The sequence below is a fragment of the Vicugna pacos genome, chromosome 35, assembly GCF_048564905.1.
Source record: "Vicugna pacos chromosome 35, VicPac4, whole genome shotgun sequence".
NCBI classification, from domain to species: Eukaryota; Metazoa; Chordata; class Mammalia; order Artiodactyla; family Camelidae; genus Vicugna; species Vicugna pacos.
In genome coordinates, this window is record NC_133021.1 from 22,648,018 (window position 1) to 22,667,231 (window position 19,214).

Genomic DNA, 19,214 nt, shown 5'->3' on the forward strand with positions numbered 1-19,214 from the left:
ATTAACCCAGCTGGAGTCCTGGGGTTGAGAAGGGATCGGGGCAACGCTGAGAGTAATGGGCTGACGATGGAGCAGAGGAGACCTTGGCTTATCGACTTGATTGCGTGGAATTTTTGCTAGAGAATCCATCAAGCATTGTTCAGCGCTGGACTTTCTGGGGTGGGGGGTGGGGATCTGGTAGGGGAAGCGTCTTTGCCGTAGACATAAAGGGAGCAAATGATGTTCCGTTTCCATCATTCCACGTTTTCAAAGACTTTAGTAATTCCAGCCCCGATTCTCTACTCTTTCTTTGACATGGAATTTAATCCAAACATGATAAAAAAATTGGAATAAACTTATACCAACTGTTTTTTCTTTTGCCCGAAAGTGACTAATAAATATATATTTTTAGATTATTGACTGCTTGCAGTTAAAATTTTGATTCAGCCTCCTCCCCATTTTTTACTCGATAAAGCAAAAGGGCAAAGAAAAAAGATCCCAAGGGTTTTTATTTTTAATTCTCTTGTTTCAGGAGTAATCACTTGTGGCAATGTTTTGGTCTTAGTTCATTTAAAAGTCTTTTTTGATGATATTTTGAATTTGGTTTGTTTTGAGTTCCTCACAGTTTTGCAAATAAACAGTTTTTGAAAACATTCAGTTTTAAAAATTATTTTTGACACTCTAGTTTCTTGCTTCAAGCATTTTGGTATGTCCCTTTGTGTAAGCTCCATTCCCTTTTGTTTGGGTTTTTTTGCTAGTACTGGGTTGGTTAATAGAAAATGAAGTGGTCAGTAATGTTCTAGGTGAACAAAGCAAACGTGGAATCTTAATGATAAGAAGTAAAACATGACTAGGAGTTAGCCAAGTGAAGAGTGAATAGAAGTGAACAGGTATCCCAGGGAGATAGTGTCTGAAGGTTCTGAGATAGAGACCAGCCTAGCTGATTGGAGGAACAAGAATAAGGCCAGTGTGGCTAGAGCCTGGTGATTAAAGGGCCAATGACAGAAAGGAGGTTGGGGAGAAGACTTGAGTTTGATCATACAGGGATTTATAAAAAGGGACTTTGGATTTTATTTTAAATTTGTTGGAAACTATTCAAAGGTTTTAAGCATGTTAAGGAGTAACATGATCAGATTTATATTTTTAATAGATTACTCTGGCTTCTTGCTGTGTGGAGTGTGAGAGGACAAGAGTGGAAGTGTCTTCAGGTGTTAAGGATGTTATTGTGCTAATTCCAGAGAGGGATAATGCACCACTAAGTGGTGATGGTGGTTATGGAAAGAAGGGGATGGTACTTATTTTACAAAAAGAATAGAATTTCATGAGGGATGATGGACAGAGGTGTTTCAGGTTTAATCAGCTGGCTAACAAGAAGGTGTTATTTACCAAAATGACAATGTCTAGAGAAGTCCTATCAATTGTTTGAAAAATAATCTTACTTGGCCTGCTGAACGTAATATTAAATCTTTTAAAACTGAACATCAGCAAGTTTTTATCAAGAAGACCCGGTTTTAGAAGTATATATCATTAGCTGAATATATGTTATATGTGATGTTGGTAGAGGCAGTGAAGGAATTTGTGTACTATAGGCAGTCCTAACTGGGCTCATGTTGGTCCCTTATGCATTTTATGCTGTGGAAGATGATAAACACATTTGTAATTCCTGATTGCTTAATTGGTTGAATACACTCGAATTTAAATTGTATGACACAGAAGGTCAACCTTTTCATTGAAAAGAGATCTACCATCTTTTGGCAATTTAAATTCTTTATGGAATGAGAAGAGAAATAACTAATTAAAATAAAACTTCTCAAAGGTATAGGCAGAAAATATGTATGTATCTTAAAATAATTTGATTCCTGTGGGTTTTTTTTAATTGAAATAGAGTTGATTTACAATATTGTGTTAGTTTCTGGTGTACAGCATAGAGATTCAGTTATATATATATTTTTTTCATATTATTTTTCATTATAGGTTGTTACAAGCTACTGAATATAGTTCCCTGTGCTATACAGCAGGACTGATTCCTGTAGTTTTAAGAGTTTGTTTCTTTCTGACTCTAAAAATAATACACATTCATTGCCCAAAATGCTGAAAAGAAAAACATAATAAGAAAATAAAGGTCACCCATAATTTCATTACCCAAAGAGATCCCATTTTAGAATAAGTTCTTTCATACTTTTGATCTCTACACGAATATGTGTATGTGTACTTAAAAAAAAAGATGTTACATAAAGTTTTACAGCCTACTTCTTTCATTTAACAATATTATGAATTTATAACTGGAATCTGGACTCAGATTATCTGGGTTAGAATCCTTCCTCCTGTAGTACTTTCTTGCTGAATGACTTTGAACATGGCACTAAATCTATCTAAATTCTTGTTGTCTTCATCAGTTGAATAGAAGTATAATAGTAACTAACGTTTATAGCTGTTACGAGGATTAAATGAGATAATGTAAGTAAAGCGCATAGTACAAAACCTGGCATTTAGTAAGAACCTCTTTAATGTATTCATTTACTCAATAAGTGTTTATTTTTAATTTTAATGCACATCTGCTATGTGCATTATTGTTGCACTGGGCTACACTATTGAATGAAATAGAGAAGATAAGATTGAGAAGAATAAAATATGTAAGTTATGTTAAGTATTATGTAAAAGTGTTTTATATTAAATAATTTATAAATAAAATAGAAATAATAAAATAGAGGGGAAAAAAATTCCCTTGCCACATGGAACTTATGCTCCAGTGAGAGAGTGTGGTATAATAAATTAAAAATATTTGGTCTTTGTTCCCAATTCTTGGCACAGAGCTCCTGAAACCCTTGAAATTTCATGTGTGATAGGTGAGTCTTTATTCTTAATGTCCCTTTTTGGATCACACCTGGGTGTATGCTAATGAGGTGACTTAGGGTTGGGAGGTTCTAGTAAAGTTCAGAACTGGACTGGTCACCAGGAAGACCTAGTGATTAGAAGGTGGGCGCTCTCAGCCCCAAACCTCTGCCTCTGGGAAGGGAGAGCTGGGCTGGAGATGGAGCTCCATGAAAACTCTTGAACTGGGGGATTCAGTGCAGATGCTGGCAGTGCAGGAGAGTGGTACACTCTGAATCTGTGGGGAACGTGAGCGCCTGTGCTTGGGATCCTTTTAGACCTCGCCCTATATATTTCTTCATCTGGCTGTTCATTTCCATCTTTTCTAATAGACCAATAAATGTAAATAAAATATCTTCCTTAGTTCTGTGAGCTATTCTAGCAAATTATCCAACCTGATGGGTGTTGGGGGTTGTGGGAAGCCCTGATTTATAGCTGATAGATCAGAAGTGTCAGTGTCTTGGGACTTGTGACTGGCATCTGAAATGGGACTGAGCTGTATACCTGTGGTGTCTGCGGTAACATCTCGTAATTACTATCAGAATTGAATTGTTGGACACCCAGTTAGTGTCCAACAATTATTGGCTGGTATCAGAAAATTGGTTGAGAGAGAGACAGATAGTAAATAAGTAATATGTAAATTACTTATAGATAATTAAGATAAATCTAAATTTAGATAAATAAGACCTAAGATAAATAAGTAAATATATAAAGTGTTTTAGTGGAAATGTCAAAAAGGGAAAATAAAGTAGAGAAAGGAAATAAAGGATATTTTTGAGGGGAGGGTTTTTGAAATCTTAAATAGGTTGGGTAAGGAAGAGACTCATGAAAAGATGACTTGTGAGTTAAGAACTAAAGGGAGTACGAGAATATGTAACTAATGGGACAAAAGAGGGGGTAAACAGCAAGGCCAAGTCCTTGAGGTGAGAGAGGGCCTGCCAGGTGCGTTCCAGGCTGGCTGGAGCAGAGAAAATGAAGGGGAACATAGTAGTGGTTCAATTCAGAGAGGTGATAAGGAGCCAAGGAGGGCTTTCTGTGTCCTAGTTGTTTGGACTTTGGCTGTTATTGTGAGGAAAGCCCTTGGAGGGTTTTGAGCAGAGAAATGAGATCTGACTGATTTTAATAGAGCAAATTTAAGGAGAGAAGTTAGGACCTTTTGTAAAAATTCATAGGGATCCTTGTGATTTAAAATAGGGTGGTGCAGTGGGGAAGTTGAAAAGTATAAAATTCTGAATCTATGCTTATGGTTTTTATGTCTGTGAAATGTTTCATTTTTGTGGTGGTATCATTTGTTTAGCCACTCCCCTATTGTTGGACATTTCTAGCCTTCCACAGTTTTTTAAAAGATTTTTGTGAAAATTGTCATCTCTGCATATGCAAGCATAGATTATTACTTGCCAGATTATTTCCTTGGAAAAATCCCTAGAAGTTTGATTGCTGGAACAATGAAATGTATGTAGTTTTAATACTTTCGCTGTACATAACAACAGTACTGTCCTGAAAGCATATGTCAGTTTTCTTTCTACCAGCAATAAATCTGGATAGTTTTGATATACACTGTATGTTAAACTTTTTACAATCCCAAATCCTGACAATAAAAAGACTTTTTTTGTATTTTTATTTTGAAAAGCAGTACTTAATGTTTAACTTTCATCTTTTTTTAGGTTACAGTTCCTCTGAGTCATCTCATCAATGCCTTCCATTCACCAAAAAGTACATCTATTTCTGTCAGCGCATCAGTTTCTCAAAACCAGCATCGAGATGTGGTTCCTGAGCATGAGGCTCCCAGCAGTGAGGTAACAGCTTTTATCCTGGATGTGTGAGAAAGCTTGTTGGATTCAGTATGTTGTAAACATGCTTGAGATATCTTTCTGTGTTTAGACATTTTTAACAGGGTGATTTCTGTCTTCAGCTTAACCTCTCCTTTATGATTAAAGACATCTAATTCTGGCTTTGTTGTACATGTGGAAACATTTTTTTTTAACATTTAATTTATAAAAAATTTCATGTGGCAGTGTATTGCTGTTCACTTCCTACATTACTCCTGAATACCATTTATATGTTCTTTTGTGCTGCTCCAACACTAGCAGGGATCCCACGACTGCCCCGCAAGTCTCAGGGAAGATAAAATAGCAAGAAGTTATCATCTACTGCCTTAAAGGAGCTGTCAGTGTAATTAAGCAATTAGAACAGAGGGACCTGAACGTGAAATGTATGTGCTATGAAACTGTACTTTGAGTTTTCAGAGAATTATGAAATCATTGTGGCCAAGGACATAGGGGATTCCCAACCTAGGAACTTTGTGTTTACAAGATTTACTAATAAGGTAGTTGCTTGTAGCTCAGAAAACATTTTTCATAGGAAAACATTATCATCTCTAGCTAAGTTTCTCAAAAGCCTCTTTAACCCAAGATAGCTGACATACTTAGTCCTGGTATCAGGGGCTATGGCAAAGGACAGTAGAGGAAAAGTTGAAAAAAGGTTTGCTTGTGGTGGAGGGGCGAGTTGTGAGGTTAAGTCTTGGGATACAATTTTAATTAGATGAAAAGTTTGTGTTTATCATCTTTATGCTTTCCTTTTATACTATCTGCCAGTTCCTGTTGCCTCTTTCTACAGGCAATCCATCTTTGTCTTTAAAAAAAAAATTTCTTGTTTTAAATTTTGGGGAGAGCTAATTAGGTTATTTATTGTTTTTTAAATTTTTAAACAGAGGTACTGGAGATTGAACCCAGGACCTCGTTCATGCTAACCATGTGCTCTACCACTGAGCTGTACCCTCCCTCCCATTCTTGTCTTCTGTTGTGACACCACTCTCCCAAATTATAGTCTAAGAGAGCTTTCCTAATGATAATACATGTCATTTGAACAGTGAAAGTTTAATATAAAAAATTAGTATAATTTTTTAGTCTAATACTTAAAAACCCTGTTCTTACAGGGGATTGGAGTAAGTAGGGACTGGCTAGTAATAAGTAAAGAAAACACAAATATATAGGACTCACAGATTTAAGGAGCAGCTAATCCTCCCAGGACTGAGAGCGTCCCAGGAACAGTTCTCCAATTCTGGGCTGAGGTTCTGAGGTTGTTGGAGAGGCCATGGCCTTGGCTTGCTGAATGGCAGAGAAGTCACTGGTGCCACGCCCGCTGAACCTGATGGAAATCTGCCCCCTGGAGTACGAGGGAAAGCTGTTCCTGGGGCGGTGTCTTACTGGAAAAGCTGCTGGGCACTGCTGGACTTAGAGAAGCTGCACCAGTGGCCATAACCAGATGCTGAAATAACCAGGGACATACCAGCCTGAACTGGGAGCAAAGACTCCTCCTACAGTGTCTCTCCAGTGCCCTCTACTGACCGCTTAATGTCATTCTAGTCAACAAAGGAAAAATAGTTAAAGGGCCCAGATCCACATTCATGGAGCCAACAAAAAGGATAAGGAGGAGCTAAGAGCTGAATTGATAACCAGCATATCATCCAGAACCCTTTTCCCTCACAATCCATATACTTTACCAGTTTCTTCTAATGTCTGTTGTCTGTGGCTTGGTATTTGCATCCTTCTTAATCAGGGCTCAATTGAGATTCATACTGTTATTTTCTTCTTTCATCAGCCTTCTTTCCTCCAGCTTGTCATCTTTATCATCTATTTTCTTCCTATAAAACAAAACTGATGATGTTAGCTATAAAATTAAGTTCAAACAAGGCTCTTCACAATCTGGCCATAGCCCGTCTTTTTAGTCCTTCCTTCTATCACTAAACTTTTTACTGCATCCCAGGCCCTTGGATGACTTTTTGGTTGCCCTCTTCCACAAGGTTTCTGCCCTCCATCATTTTGTGGATTAGATGTCACTTCAGTGAAGCCTTATCTGACTTAGAAAATTAGTTGTTCTGTATCCTCTTACCAGATTTTTTTTAATATCTCTGTAATAGCAGTTTGCCATGTTGTATGATAATTACCACGTTCATATGAACCTTATTTCTCTTTATATTCCTACGACCCAATGCCCACTAAGTAAGGGGAATAATTTTCTGTCTTAGTTAAAAATCTACATTTCCCTTTTTAAGTCCTTATACTGTAAATAGACGTTTTGGTTTCCCCATTTTAAAAGATACCTTTTATCTTTGTAGCTCTTGAGTATTATAGTCCTGTTTTCATTATAATAATGTGCTTTATATGGTATAGTTTTTAGTACCTTAAGCACTTTAAAGTATTTCATCCTGTCTTTAACTTTCTTTACGTGTTAGGATATCTAGTTGAGCAAAGCATGATCTCTCCCATTGATCCATAATATCTTGTTGTGAAATAGGCAGGGTATATTTTAATAGTCATTTTACTAATGAGGAAAGGGATTCTAAGAATATGAATGACCTGTCACAAAGCTAATAACTGACAGACTCCTGGAGCTCACCCAGAGCTGTGTAATCCATGGATCTAACTACATCAATCCTAAGAAATTGATGTTTTACTTGTTCTGTTTATCGTTGTTCTCCCTACTTGAAGTTTTAGCTTTTCAGGGCTTGAAGTTGTTACTTGTCCTTAGTGTCACCCTGTTGGTTCGTTTGGACAAGAAGATAGCTCACCCCTCTCCTATTTCTAGTTACTGTAGAACTTTTTTAAGGTGGGTGTATTTTCTTGACTAGTTTTCACACATCTTTTACTTTGTTCAGTTTCCCTCCTGATTAAACGTTAGAAATGGGTAACTTATAGAACCTCTCAGTTCAAATGAGAATCTCAGCAATTCTCTATTGAATGGACTTTTGTTTCTGATCTTTTGGGACTGAAAGAGGCTTTAAAGCTCCTTGGACTGGTGATAATATTGGGAATATGATTTTTTTAACCTTTATCAAACCTTACATGACTGACCTCAGTAAAACTAGATCTAGAAGAATATTTGCACCAGTTTACTTTTTAAATATTTGAAAGAAAGGGAGAGTCAGTACATTTTTTTAGATTTTAAAAATTCACCTTGTTTCAATTCATAAGTACTCTTTAAGTTAAATATCTTGATAATAATACCAACTTAGTTGTTTTAATCTTTTACAGCCTATACTTAATTTAAGGGACCTTGGGTTATCTGAATTAAAAATTGGACAGATTGATCAACTGGTTGACAGTCTGCTTCCCGGATTTCATAAAGGCAAAAACTTTTCTTCCAATTGGCATACATCTCATATTTCTGCACAGTCCTTCTTTGAAAATAAATATGGTAAGTTAATATATTTTGTGCTCCAACAAAACTAAACCATTTTAGTACTATTAATAATTTAATAGATACCACTTACTAACATTTTCTATGTGCCAAATTCTTTCCTGAATTGTTTTTTCTCTTTTTTTTTTTAAAGAGTAACTTTTCACTGGAATGATTTTAGTTTTACAGAAAAGTTATAAGGATAGTACAAAGAGTTCCTATATACACTTCACCTCTCTTCCTCTAATGTTAACTGGCTACATAACCATGGTACATTTGTCCAAACTAGGAAATTAACATTGGTAAATGCTTTTAACTAAATTATAGACTTTATTTAGGTTTTACCAAATAAAACTCAATTTCTCCAAATCACTAGTTTTTTCCACTAGGGTTCTTTTTCTGTTCCAGAACCCAACACAGCATACTACATATTATTTGGAATAGTGGAATGTTGTTGTTTTAACTGTATGTGGCAAATATTTTTTAGATTCCAAGTAACATACTGACCTCTGAGAATACATTAAAGAAACAGTCGTGGTCCCTTCTTTTATAGAATGTCTATGTATTTTCTTATATGTGTCTTATAATAAGTGGGCATTTTATTGAAAGGAATGTCAACTTCATGATACTTAAACAATGAATGTTGGAGCTTATCAAAATACTTGTTGATGGCAGAACAGACTTAAAAAATCAATACAAGCGATAAAAGCCCTGGAACAAAAGAACAGGTTTGAACAGTTTTGTAATGAAGGCTTGATTTGAAGCTGTACTTCACATCAACTTAAGTCATTTACTAATCCTTTGTTCTTCTCTTACCTTTATTTTATGTAAGAGTGATAGGATGAATAAAGAATTCGAAAGTAAGAAAAAGTGAAGTTTTTGAGTTTAGAGGGTTGGACTAAAAATCTGCTTCTGTTTTATTGTTTTTTGTGCTCTACTGCCTACTTCCTGAGAGAAGCCCTAAGGCTTTAGTGGTTAAGAGTGAGGAGCAGACTAGGACCACACTCAGTCCTGGCGCTGAGTGACTGGGGTATTTATATTAAATCTGTTTTCTCATACAAAGTGTGAGGTATACCCCTTATCTCTCTTTAGAGGATCAAATGTAGTAATCTACGCAAAGTACTTGGCCCACAGTAAGTGATCAGCAGAATAAATTTTTTGTCATTATCACCGTTTTATAGTATTTTTTTTTCTTTTGCTGGGGAGAGGTAATTAGGTCTATTCATTTTTAGAGGAGGTACCGGGATTGAACCCAGGACCTCACACATGCTAAGCATGTGCTTTGCCACTTGAGCTATACCCTCCCCCTGTTTTGTAGTATTGTTATTATTACTGTTGCTTGTCTAGTCTACGTATTTTGTTTCCTTTTAAGATGTTCCACTAACTACCAGCTGTGTTTTCTTGGCTTAAGCAGGCAGAGGTATTAGGAAAGGGTTTCTTGACTTGATTGTAAGAGTTCTTAAAAAAATCGCCGAATTCTAACTGAGATACAGGGATGGCTGAGAACAAGTTTCTATGGTTGTTGCCTCCAATTCCCTGGGATCATGGAGGTTAAGTAGGATGGGGCCCATTGGTAAAGAACGGGAGTCGGGAAGAATGACGACAGTATTCATGGCTGTGGAAGGAACTTTCTTCTTATCCAGTGATGGAGCTTTAAGAGGGAAAGATAATGAGACCTCTGGATTCCAATGTTTTATTACATTGTTCACTAGACTTGAAATTACCTCTGGGAGATAGCATTTCTTTGTCTGTTTGTGCTCTTTAACTGAAAGCTTTAGCTAGGCATATTTATCTTTTACCTGTTGGTTTGAGTGTAATTTCATTGGCAACTATATTCATATATCATATTAAAAAAGATAATCTAATGGACAAGTGATAGTAAAGCGATGAAATGTGATTAGATTTGTAGTGCTTCTAGAAGTATCTAAAAGCAGAGTCATGTATGGTCAAATAAAACGCAAAACTCATTTTGGTTTTTCTAATATTTGGTAAAATTATTTGTTGCATTTCATGACTTTCTTTTGTTCGGCAATTAAACAATTTACTTTTTATAATTTCCCTGCAGGTTGCTTAGATATATTTGGTACTTTACGTCCCTCTTGCTTGTACAGACAACATTCGAGAACTCTTAAAAGAATTTGTTCAGATCTTCAGTTCTGGCCAGGTATGAAGCAACAACTGTATTTTTTTGAAAACATAATAGATTTATTTGACATAATCTGATTTGTCTTTCTTAATGATATTAATGATTATAAACTTTTATTTGTGGCTCACAGTAGAACTTACAGAATATTTGGAATCAACTAGTGTGGGTGTTCCTGTGTAGTTTTTAATCTTGGAAATATAAAATAACTAGATTCTGAATGTGACTGATAAGTGTCAGAGTAAATCAGCCTCTAGGGAACTCATGAATACCTGCTCCAAAACAATCAAGCACACTTGTTTACTTCCCTCAATGTCAAAAACCCATTGCAATGAATAAATAAATAAATAAAAATGAGGAAAAAGGGCAGCAGCAGAAGAGTTTCATAAATGGTCCAGAAATTTGATGACTCTGTAAGTTGTAAAGTTGAAATCACATTGATATCAAGATCAAGTATATATTCATATTTATCTAGTCCCAGGCACTAGTGGTGTGTTAGGTGATAAGGGATAGTTACATAACTGGGAAAGATATACGTTGTCACCTTCATGAAACTTACAGTAGAGTGACATGAAAGAGGTGTATAATGCTGTTTCCAGTAGAACTTAGGAAAAAACCCCAAGTTCTGAGTCAGTAATAGTGGGCTCTAAGGTGGCAGATACTAGAAGGTTGAAAGATTGTGCAAAGTGGTCCGTAACACAACAGATCTGGCCACCATCTTTTAGGCGAAAAACACATTTGCAGTAAGGTGTGTGTGTTGAGAGGAGACTCTTGGTTTGAGGTTTGATGCCAAAGAATGAAACAAGATAGTAACCCGGGTTACTTTGAACTTGAATCAAACACTAAAGATACCTACTCATTTACTGTGAGTCCATGTTCTGTAGTCTAAATATGCTTAACGCCTTGGTAATTTTGAGGGCCCTATTTCCAGTCAGTACTCATCACTCTTTTCTTCTTTACAAATACAAATGGATTAGCAAGAATCTCTACATATTTGAGGAAAATTTCTAGCATGAAAGAGAGGCACCAAGTTGGGCAAAGAAGCCTCCTTGGAAGTCCTTTGAAGAAATGGTTAATGCAGAGGACAGAAGAATACTTTTGAAGGATGGTGCACTGATTTTTAAGTATTTATGGAAGAAAAAACTAAGCATGTATTAGGGTATAAAGAGTATCAATAAATTTTTAAAAAATTATAACTCAGAGGTCACATTCTTTGATCATATGATAAAACTGAAATCAAATGACATAAAAGATACCTAAAAAAGTTCCTAAAGATGTGGAAATTTTTAAAGATACTTTTCTGAATGTCTTGTGGCTGAAGGGAACTGAAAACAAATTACAATTACTAATGAACCATAGGGAAAATCTGCATATCTAAATCTTTGGGGTTGAGGTCAAGCTGATGCTGAGGGCGTTGTATTAATTTTAGGAAACAAGGAGGATAGGAAATAAATGGGTTAAATATTCATATTTAGAATTTCTTTAAAAGAATGTGAGAAATTAATGTAAGACATTAAATTAAATGTATGAATCAAAGCACAGTGCAAAAAACACTAAAGATTAAAAAGATGTGATTTCTTCTGTTTCAAATCAAATAGTAAAGGCATTAGTTTAAAAAAAAAGGCATGGTTTTTCATTAAACTTAAAAATTACTGTATCACTTAAGAGACAAAGACATTAAAATAAATGTTTGAAATATACATGGCTAAAAGTGTATATAACATCCATATTCTACAGATGAAAATGGAAAAATATGAAAAGTCATGAGTGGTCAGTTCACTAAAGAAATAAAAATAGTCAATAAAAATAAAAAACGTTTTCAAAAATTTTCCTCCCTTCTAATCTGAAATGCAGATTGGAACACAATGCTATGTTCTGCCCATCAGATTTTGTACAAGTTAAAAAGATTTTTATTTATATTAAATGGTGCAAAGGGTGTGGAGAAAAGGATACTCTTATTCATTGGTGGATGTATATATTCTTGATAGCAACCATTTAGAAGAAAATTCCTTAGTGTTAAACAATTCAGGTCTCACAGTGTCACTTTTAAGAATTTAGTCTTCATGTGGTAAAAGATAACATGTACAAGAATTTTAACGGCAGTGTTATTTTTAGCAATAGAGGCCAGGAAACAGCTAATGCCAATAGTAGGGAGGTAGCTGAATAAACTGCCATACTCTGATAAATTAGAAAATTGTAAACAGCCGTTAACCTGAAAAATTGACCTGTTCTGAGAAAGAAAGATCACAATATATTGTTAAGGGAAAGAAGACAATTGCAAAAAGTTACGTACCATTTTTATCGAAAAAGTATGAATTTAAATACATAGAAGTGCAGTCATGGAATTTTAACAATGGTTACTTCTGGGAAGTGGGTTTGAGGTTTGAGGAAGGGATACTGACCTTTTTAAAAAATATTTTATCAGTGGTTATTTGTTGTTGTTTTTACATTTTAAAATTAACCAAGAAGAGGGGAGGGTGTAGCTTAGTGGTAGTGTGTGTGCTTAGTATGCTAAAGGTCCTAGGTTCAATCCTTAGTACCTCCATAAAAAAATAATAATAATTAATAAATAAACCAATTACCTCCCCCCCCAAATAAAATAAATAAAATTACCAAAAAAATGTAAAGTTACTTTATAGATTCAATCCATTTTAATGACTTTATTTTTTGGGGGGGGCATTTTAATGACTTTAATTACAAGTGTGTTGAAGTGACAGGCAAAGAACTGTTATAAAATAAGACTAGGATATATGGGGATAGTGTCAGAGTTTTGGTTCTTAGGCACTTCCCTTGTAAAAATTAAAAATCAGAAGTGAATGTGATATTGTTTCATTCAGTTTTTGTACAGTCTCGAGGTTTTAAAACTTTGAAGTCAAGGACAAGACGTCTCCAGTCCACCTCTGAAAGATTAGCAGAAACACAGCACACAGCACCATCATTTGTGAAGGTAATTAGATCTTTATTGGTTGTTGTTGGAAAAAGCAGTAATTTTCAAGTTACTGAAAAGAACCTTCAATATCTGTTTTCTGTTTTTGGCTAATTTTCTTCCATCTTTCCATTTATGATAAAGGATTCATATTCTATGTAATCATAATACTTACAACTCCCCTGAGTGCCAAGCTTGTCTTTCCACTAGCCTGTTAGATATCTTGCTCTTTTTTTCCCTTATCGATCTACACCTGCTGATGTCTTCTTGTGTTAGTAAGTAGTATCCACCCTAGCTGGAAGCCTGGTGGTCCACTATGGTTTGTCCATCCTCTCCCACCTCTCCCATCCATTAATCCTGTGATCCAGCCTCTTAAATATTTCTTAAATCTGTCTTCATCCACTGCATACCTAGACCATAATTATTTCTTGCCTAGATTACTCTACTAAACGCTCATTTAGTCTCCTTGCCTTTAGTCTTGCTGCCTTCAGTCCAGCCTCTAGACTGCCACCCACTGGACTGTCTAAAATGTATTAGTGTAATGGCTGTGTTCTTCTGCTTTGTTGTCAGACTTCTGCCGTAGTGCGTAGGGCATCTCATCATGTGGCATGCTGCCTATCGTTTTTCTGTTCTCATCTTTCAGTGTGCCGCCTTCTCTGTCCCCCTACCCACCTCCTCTCTTGGTGTTTTAAAGTCCTGTCAAACAAGATTGCTTATAGTTCTTGAGCTCTGTGAAGGCTGTTGTTTCAAGACTGTCAGGTTGTTCATGCTGTGTGTTTGCGCTCCCGTTTTCTTTCCTGGCTTCTTAGGTAGCGTTTGTTTTACCACCATACCTCGTACCTCTAACATCATATCAGAATGATTTCAGAAGCTTAGTTCTTTGTGTGTCTCTCCCCAACAGACTAAAAACATTCAGATTATTTACCTGTACATCTTTAGAACTTATACGGGGCCAGGTCTGTGAAGGGTGCTCAGTAAACATTTAATAAATGGATGAGATTTTTCCTGTAGCAGAGATAAAGGAATGTGAACCTCAAGCCATTAGCACCCTAAGTTAACATGTGACCCTGTTGACTGTTTTCAGTAGTTAATGGTCTTATTTAAGGGAGTTTCTTTATACTGACTGATGCAAGTATAGGGTCCATTGTTAGTTTCCTAGCCATTGATTATTTTGTTTGTTTGTTTTGCAGGGGGTAGGTAATTAGGTTTATTTAGTTAGTTTTTCGATGGAAGTACTGGGGATTGAACCCAGGACCTCATGCATGCTAAGCATGCGCTCTACCACTTGGGTTATTCCCTCCCCACTAGCCATTGATTATTTATTGTTGAGTCTTAGCCTTATTTTTCACATTGACAATGAAAAATTTAAATTCTGGAATCTTAATGAATTTTTTTTGTGAGTGGTTGTTGTATTTTGGGGGAGTGTTATCTATATAGTCAACCGATAACGATGTGTTATTTTGTATTTAGGGATTTCTTTTGCGGGACAGAGGATCAGATGTTGAGAGTTTGGACAAACTCATGAAAACCAAAAACATACCTGAAGCTCACCAAGATGCATTTAAAACTGGTTTTGCAGAGGGTTTTCTGAAAGCTCAAGCACTAACACAGAAAACCAATGGTAAGTTGATTTGACAGCATCCGTATTTGGGGAAGAACATCTGAAAGGAAGTCATAGTCCTACCTTTCAGTGTTACAATCACTTTTCTAACATTTATCCAACTCTTATAGGTTATATTCCATTGTATTTATATCTTAAGCTGTGTGGGAGTGGAAATACCTGCTGGCACTTTTTCTTTTTCAAGTGAGAACACAAAGTCAATGATAGACCCAGGAAGGGCTTCATGACATTTTTGGTAACAGGTGCTGAAAATTCCAGAATTACAGGTGGTGAAATGTGATTACCATCAGCAACTTAATATTTGCACTTCATTGAGCAGTCATTTCTCACTGATGTCACTTGATTTGTCTTTTTCTGTTTTCTCTAGATTCTCTAAGAAGAACTCGCCTGATTGTCTTTATTTTGCTGGTAGTTGGCATTTATGGGCTCTTAAAAAACCCATTTTTATCTGGTAAAGGCTCTTTTTAATTATCTGATTTTTTATCTTTTATATGCTTGTTTCCTTTTAATAATTAGTCTGTCTAAGACTTAGAGATAAGAAAACATTCATGTTTATACTTCTCAGGTCTAGGTCTTTCATTTGGATTGGGTTACTTTGAGATTGTTTTTTGCAGTGAAATAGAGACGTTTTAACCTCTTATGATTGTGTACCATCTGTATTGTCAGAGGGCTTATTATATTTGCATTCTTTTGTAGATTATAAGAAAAATTCCTTTAGACACTTACAAATTCAGATTGCACTTGTTTTGAGAAAATAACTAATTTTTTTTTTAAAGTTCTGAGTATTATGTAAGAGTGAAAATGTTAGATCTACTTCTAGTAATGGTTAGTTCCCCAGACATTTAGATTCTAAAAACATGTGAAGAATTTTATAATAGCAGTACAGAGTAAAATAGTCAACTATTTCAAAGACACAATAATAAATTGAATTTATTAAAAGTGAACTTACATAGAAATATACTTTAAATGGAGTCCCATATTTTCTCAGTTTACCAGTCTAAAATGAATAGTGTCAGGTTTAAGCGATTCCAGTTGGTTTTTCAACTACCATTCAGTTTTCACCCCGTGTTTTCTAGTTTCTTTATGATGGATTACCTTAAGAAAAAAATAATACACAACTAAGAACATTGGGTGACCCGGATCAAGAACTTGCATATAGCCCCAGTTATTTTAAAAGTTATTAGTGGCATCAAACCTGAGATAAGGTTTTAACATCCAGGAATAGCCTTTTTATATCTAGATCTGCCTTGTCTTGTCTCCTTTTTTTTTTTTTTTTTTTTCCCCTCAAAAAAAGAACCAGTAAAGGGATGATAGGAGATACCAGCAGGGTAGTGGAGGGGTGGGATGAGCTCTGATTTTTCTTTTATGTTTCTTAATTATGCATAATGGAGTTTGAGAACCATTGGTTTAAATTTCTATTATTAGATATAAGGAGAAGAGGAAAATTCTTAGTTTTAATTGGAAAGGCAAAGATGTCATTTTAATGTGAATCATTTATTCCTTGAACATGGTCTCAAAATCCAGACCTAATTTCTACTCCTCATGCTATTTATATACATGTGAACTTAGAGGGCTTTCTTACATCTAAAAAATAAGGTGGTTAAAATTTTAGGAATCTATTAACTATGTAAATGCTTCTTTTCTCTTCCCTTTAGTCCGCTTCCGGACTACGACAGGGCTTGATTCTGCTGTCGATCCTGTGCAGATGAAAAATGTTACCTTTGAGCATGTTAAAGGAGTAAGTTAAAAAGTTTACCTTGACCGCTACAAACATTATCTTCATTGTATTTTTTTATTCTAACGGTTGAAATAATAGAAAATATGTTTTGGTCTCTGCCCCCAGTTCCTGGCTTAGGGCTCCTAAAACCCTTGTTAATCTCCAAAGTGATAAGAGCCCTATGAGCATCTTTTGTTCTGCTGTTTGGTCTTTGAGCCTGGTTCCTGACACGGTGCTTCTCAGTCCCTTGTAGTTTCCTGGGGGATAGCAGTGTCTTTTGTACTAATGAGGGGGCTCTGGGTGGGCTCCTGGAAGAGGGCTGGTCACCAGAAAGGTCAAGCCATGATGAAAAGCTTGGAACTTTAACCTCCACTCTCTATTCTCCAGAGACGGGAGAGGGGCTGGAAATGGAGTTAATAATTGATCATGACTGTATGAGGAAACTCCCATAAAAATCCCAGCAGTTCAGGGTTCAGGGAACTTGCAGTTGGTGAACACATGGAGAGGTGAGGAGAGTAGTGTTTTCATAGAGGACATGGAAGCCCTGTACCTCTTCCTGTGTTCCTTGTCCTGTGTCTCTCTTCCATTTGGCTATTCCTGAGTTACACCATTTCATAATAAACCAGTAGTCTGGTTACCTAAACTGTTTTCCTGAGTTCAATGAGCTGCTCTAGCAAATTAATCAAACACAAGGAGGGTGGTAGGACCCTCCAGTTGGTAGCCAGTTGGGTGGATGCACAGATAACAACCTAGACTTGTGATTGGCATCTGTGGTCTATGAGTGTGTGTGTGGTGGTAAGTCTTGTGGGACTTTGGCCCAAATGTGTCTTTCATGTTTGCCCCTGCCCAATGTACTTGAGTTTTCTCACCAAGAGCTGTTTAAGCTGTGTAGTGTGAGGTTGCAGATTGACTGCAATTATATTATTAGGCCAGTGTAATTTTAAATGAATAAATACATGAAAGTATACAAGCAGAGGTATTTTTAATTTACATTGATAGCAACATTTTTAAATTGAAGTTTCACCCACAGAAAAACTCTGGGTTTTTCATTTGTTTGTTTTCTGAAGGTTGAAATCTGGAGTGTTTATATCTACATTCCTTGGCAGAGCCATGTGGTATCTTTAAAGGAACTACTGCTTTCCAGCTCAGCGTGTTGCCTCCCCTGTTGTTTTCTATCTGGCCTGCTGCACTCATTTATTGATACCATTTTGCCCCTTGGAATTTGCCTTTGTGACTTCTGGTTATATGCTGACTAGGAAAATATGCTTACCATTTCTGATAGGCAGCTTTTGTAAATTTACATCAAAGTTTTAAAGTTGAGCTGATGTTCTGATTGCCATTTTTGTTGGCCAGAGTGTGCTTTATTCTTGTAAGGGATCACAACTCTGCAAGGTTTTATGTTTTGCAGATTAAGTCTTCTAAATTTTTTTTTTGCTGTGACCATTTATAAAACAGTATCAGTACACTATAGCTTAATTTTAGTCACTGTCTCTAGGCATCTGTTAGGAACTAAATCGTTTACAATCTAGTAGTAATCCTTTATCATGAAAATGACTGGCAGTAAGGATCAGGAGATGTGCTCTGTGTGTGTGTTTATAAAGGGACCTTTTTCTATACTTTCGTTGAAACAAAGAAAAAGCCAAGTTAATCTACAATTAAATTTGCATTAGTCAAAGAGGATGTCTTGGTAATCTAATCATTGTTTAAAATTATTTGGTAAATTGTATCACTTTAGGTGGAGGAAGCTAAACAAGAATTACAGGAAGTTGTTGAATTCTTGAAAAATCCGCAAAAATTTACTGTTCTTGGAGGTAAACTTCCCAAAGGTAAGTAAGACATCTTTCCTTTCCCATGGCTTGACAGAACACTGTAATATAGCACCAGTTTAATTTTTATCAGATATAACTGATTAACGTTAATTCTTAATTGCTATTTTACAAATAAGTCCTCTTTCTGAACATACTGTTCTGTAATTTTTTTTTTGGTAATTTAAAGTTTTGCTGTAATTTCAAACTTTAAATAAATTGCAAGAATAAATAGTACAGAGAGCTCCCTCCATACTTTTAACCCAGACTCAAAAATTTTTTTAACATTTTGTTCCATTTGCTCATTCACTTTCTTTATAAAGCATGTATTTTTTTTAACCATTTACAAGTAAATAGTAGATGTCAGGCTCCTTTACCCCTAAATACCTCATTGTATATTTCCTCAGAATAAGGACATTCCCTTTACACAAACTTCAGTGCAGTTATTAAAATCAGGAAATTTAACATGGATCCAAAAATATTATCAAGTTCTCAGTCATGTTCAAATTTCAGCATTTGTCCCAATATGTAAACAGTATTTAAATGATATAGGAAAATTAGCTATGAGCAGATGGGAAGTGAGTCATTAGTAGAGACAAACACATTTTGGCTATTTCAGAATATTGGTCATTCATGTGCCTTGAACTTCAAAGCTGCGTAAATTAATTGGTAATTATTTATTACAAGTTCATATCAGGCTTTATTTTTGTCTTTTAATTTGAACCATTCTCGTTTATTTTTTCTTTTAGGAATTCTTCTAGTTGGGCCACCAGGGACAGGAAAGACACTCCTTGCCCGAGCTGTGGCCGGAGAAGCCGATGTTCCGTTTTATTATGCTTCAGGATCGGAATTTGATGAGATGTTTGTGGGTGTGGGAGCCAGCCGTATAAGAAATCTTTTTAGTACGTTTTAGTGTATCTTTCCTATAGTACTAATTTCTCTGAATTTTAGCGGAAGAGGACTTCTTACCCTTT

General features: G+C 35.7%; 1 protein-coding gene across 1 annotated transcript in view; it reads left to right on the forward strand.

The window, feature by feature from the left end:
* The window catches only part of YME1L1 (YME1 like 1 ATPase), a 28,536-nt gene that overhangs the window by 282 nt on the left and 9,040 nt on the right, over window positions 1-19,214 (forward strand). The window contains exons 2-10 of the mRNA XM_006208883.4: window positions 4,515-4,646; window positions 7,884-8,046; window positions 10,094-10,192; window positions 13,009-13,118; window positions 14,568-14,718; window positions 15,086-15,169; window positions 16,374-16,456; window positions 18,171-18,261; window positions 18,990-19,142. Of these exons, the coding sequence (XP_006208945.1) occupies window positions 4,515-4,646; window positions 7,884-8,046; window positions 10,094-10,192; window positions 13,009-13,118; window positions 14,568-14,718; window positions 15,086-15,169; window positions 16,374-16,456; window positions 18,171-18,261; window positions 18,990-19,142 (1,066 nt within the window). The remainder of the gene's footprint in view (window positions 1-4,514; window positions 4,647-7,883; window positions 8,047-10,093; window positions 10,193-13,008; window positions 13,119-14,567; window positions 14,719-15,085; window positions 15,170-16,373; window positions 16,457-18,170; window positions 18,262-18,989; window positions 19,143-19,214) is intronic.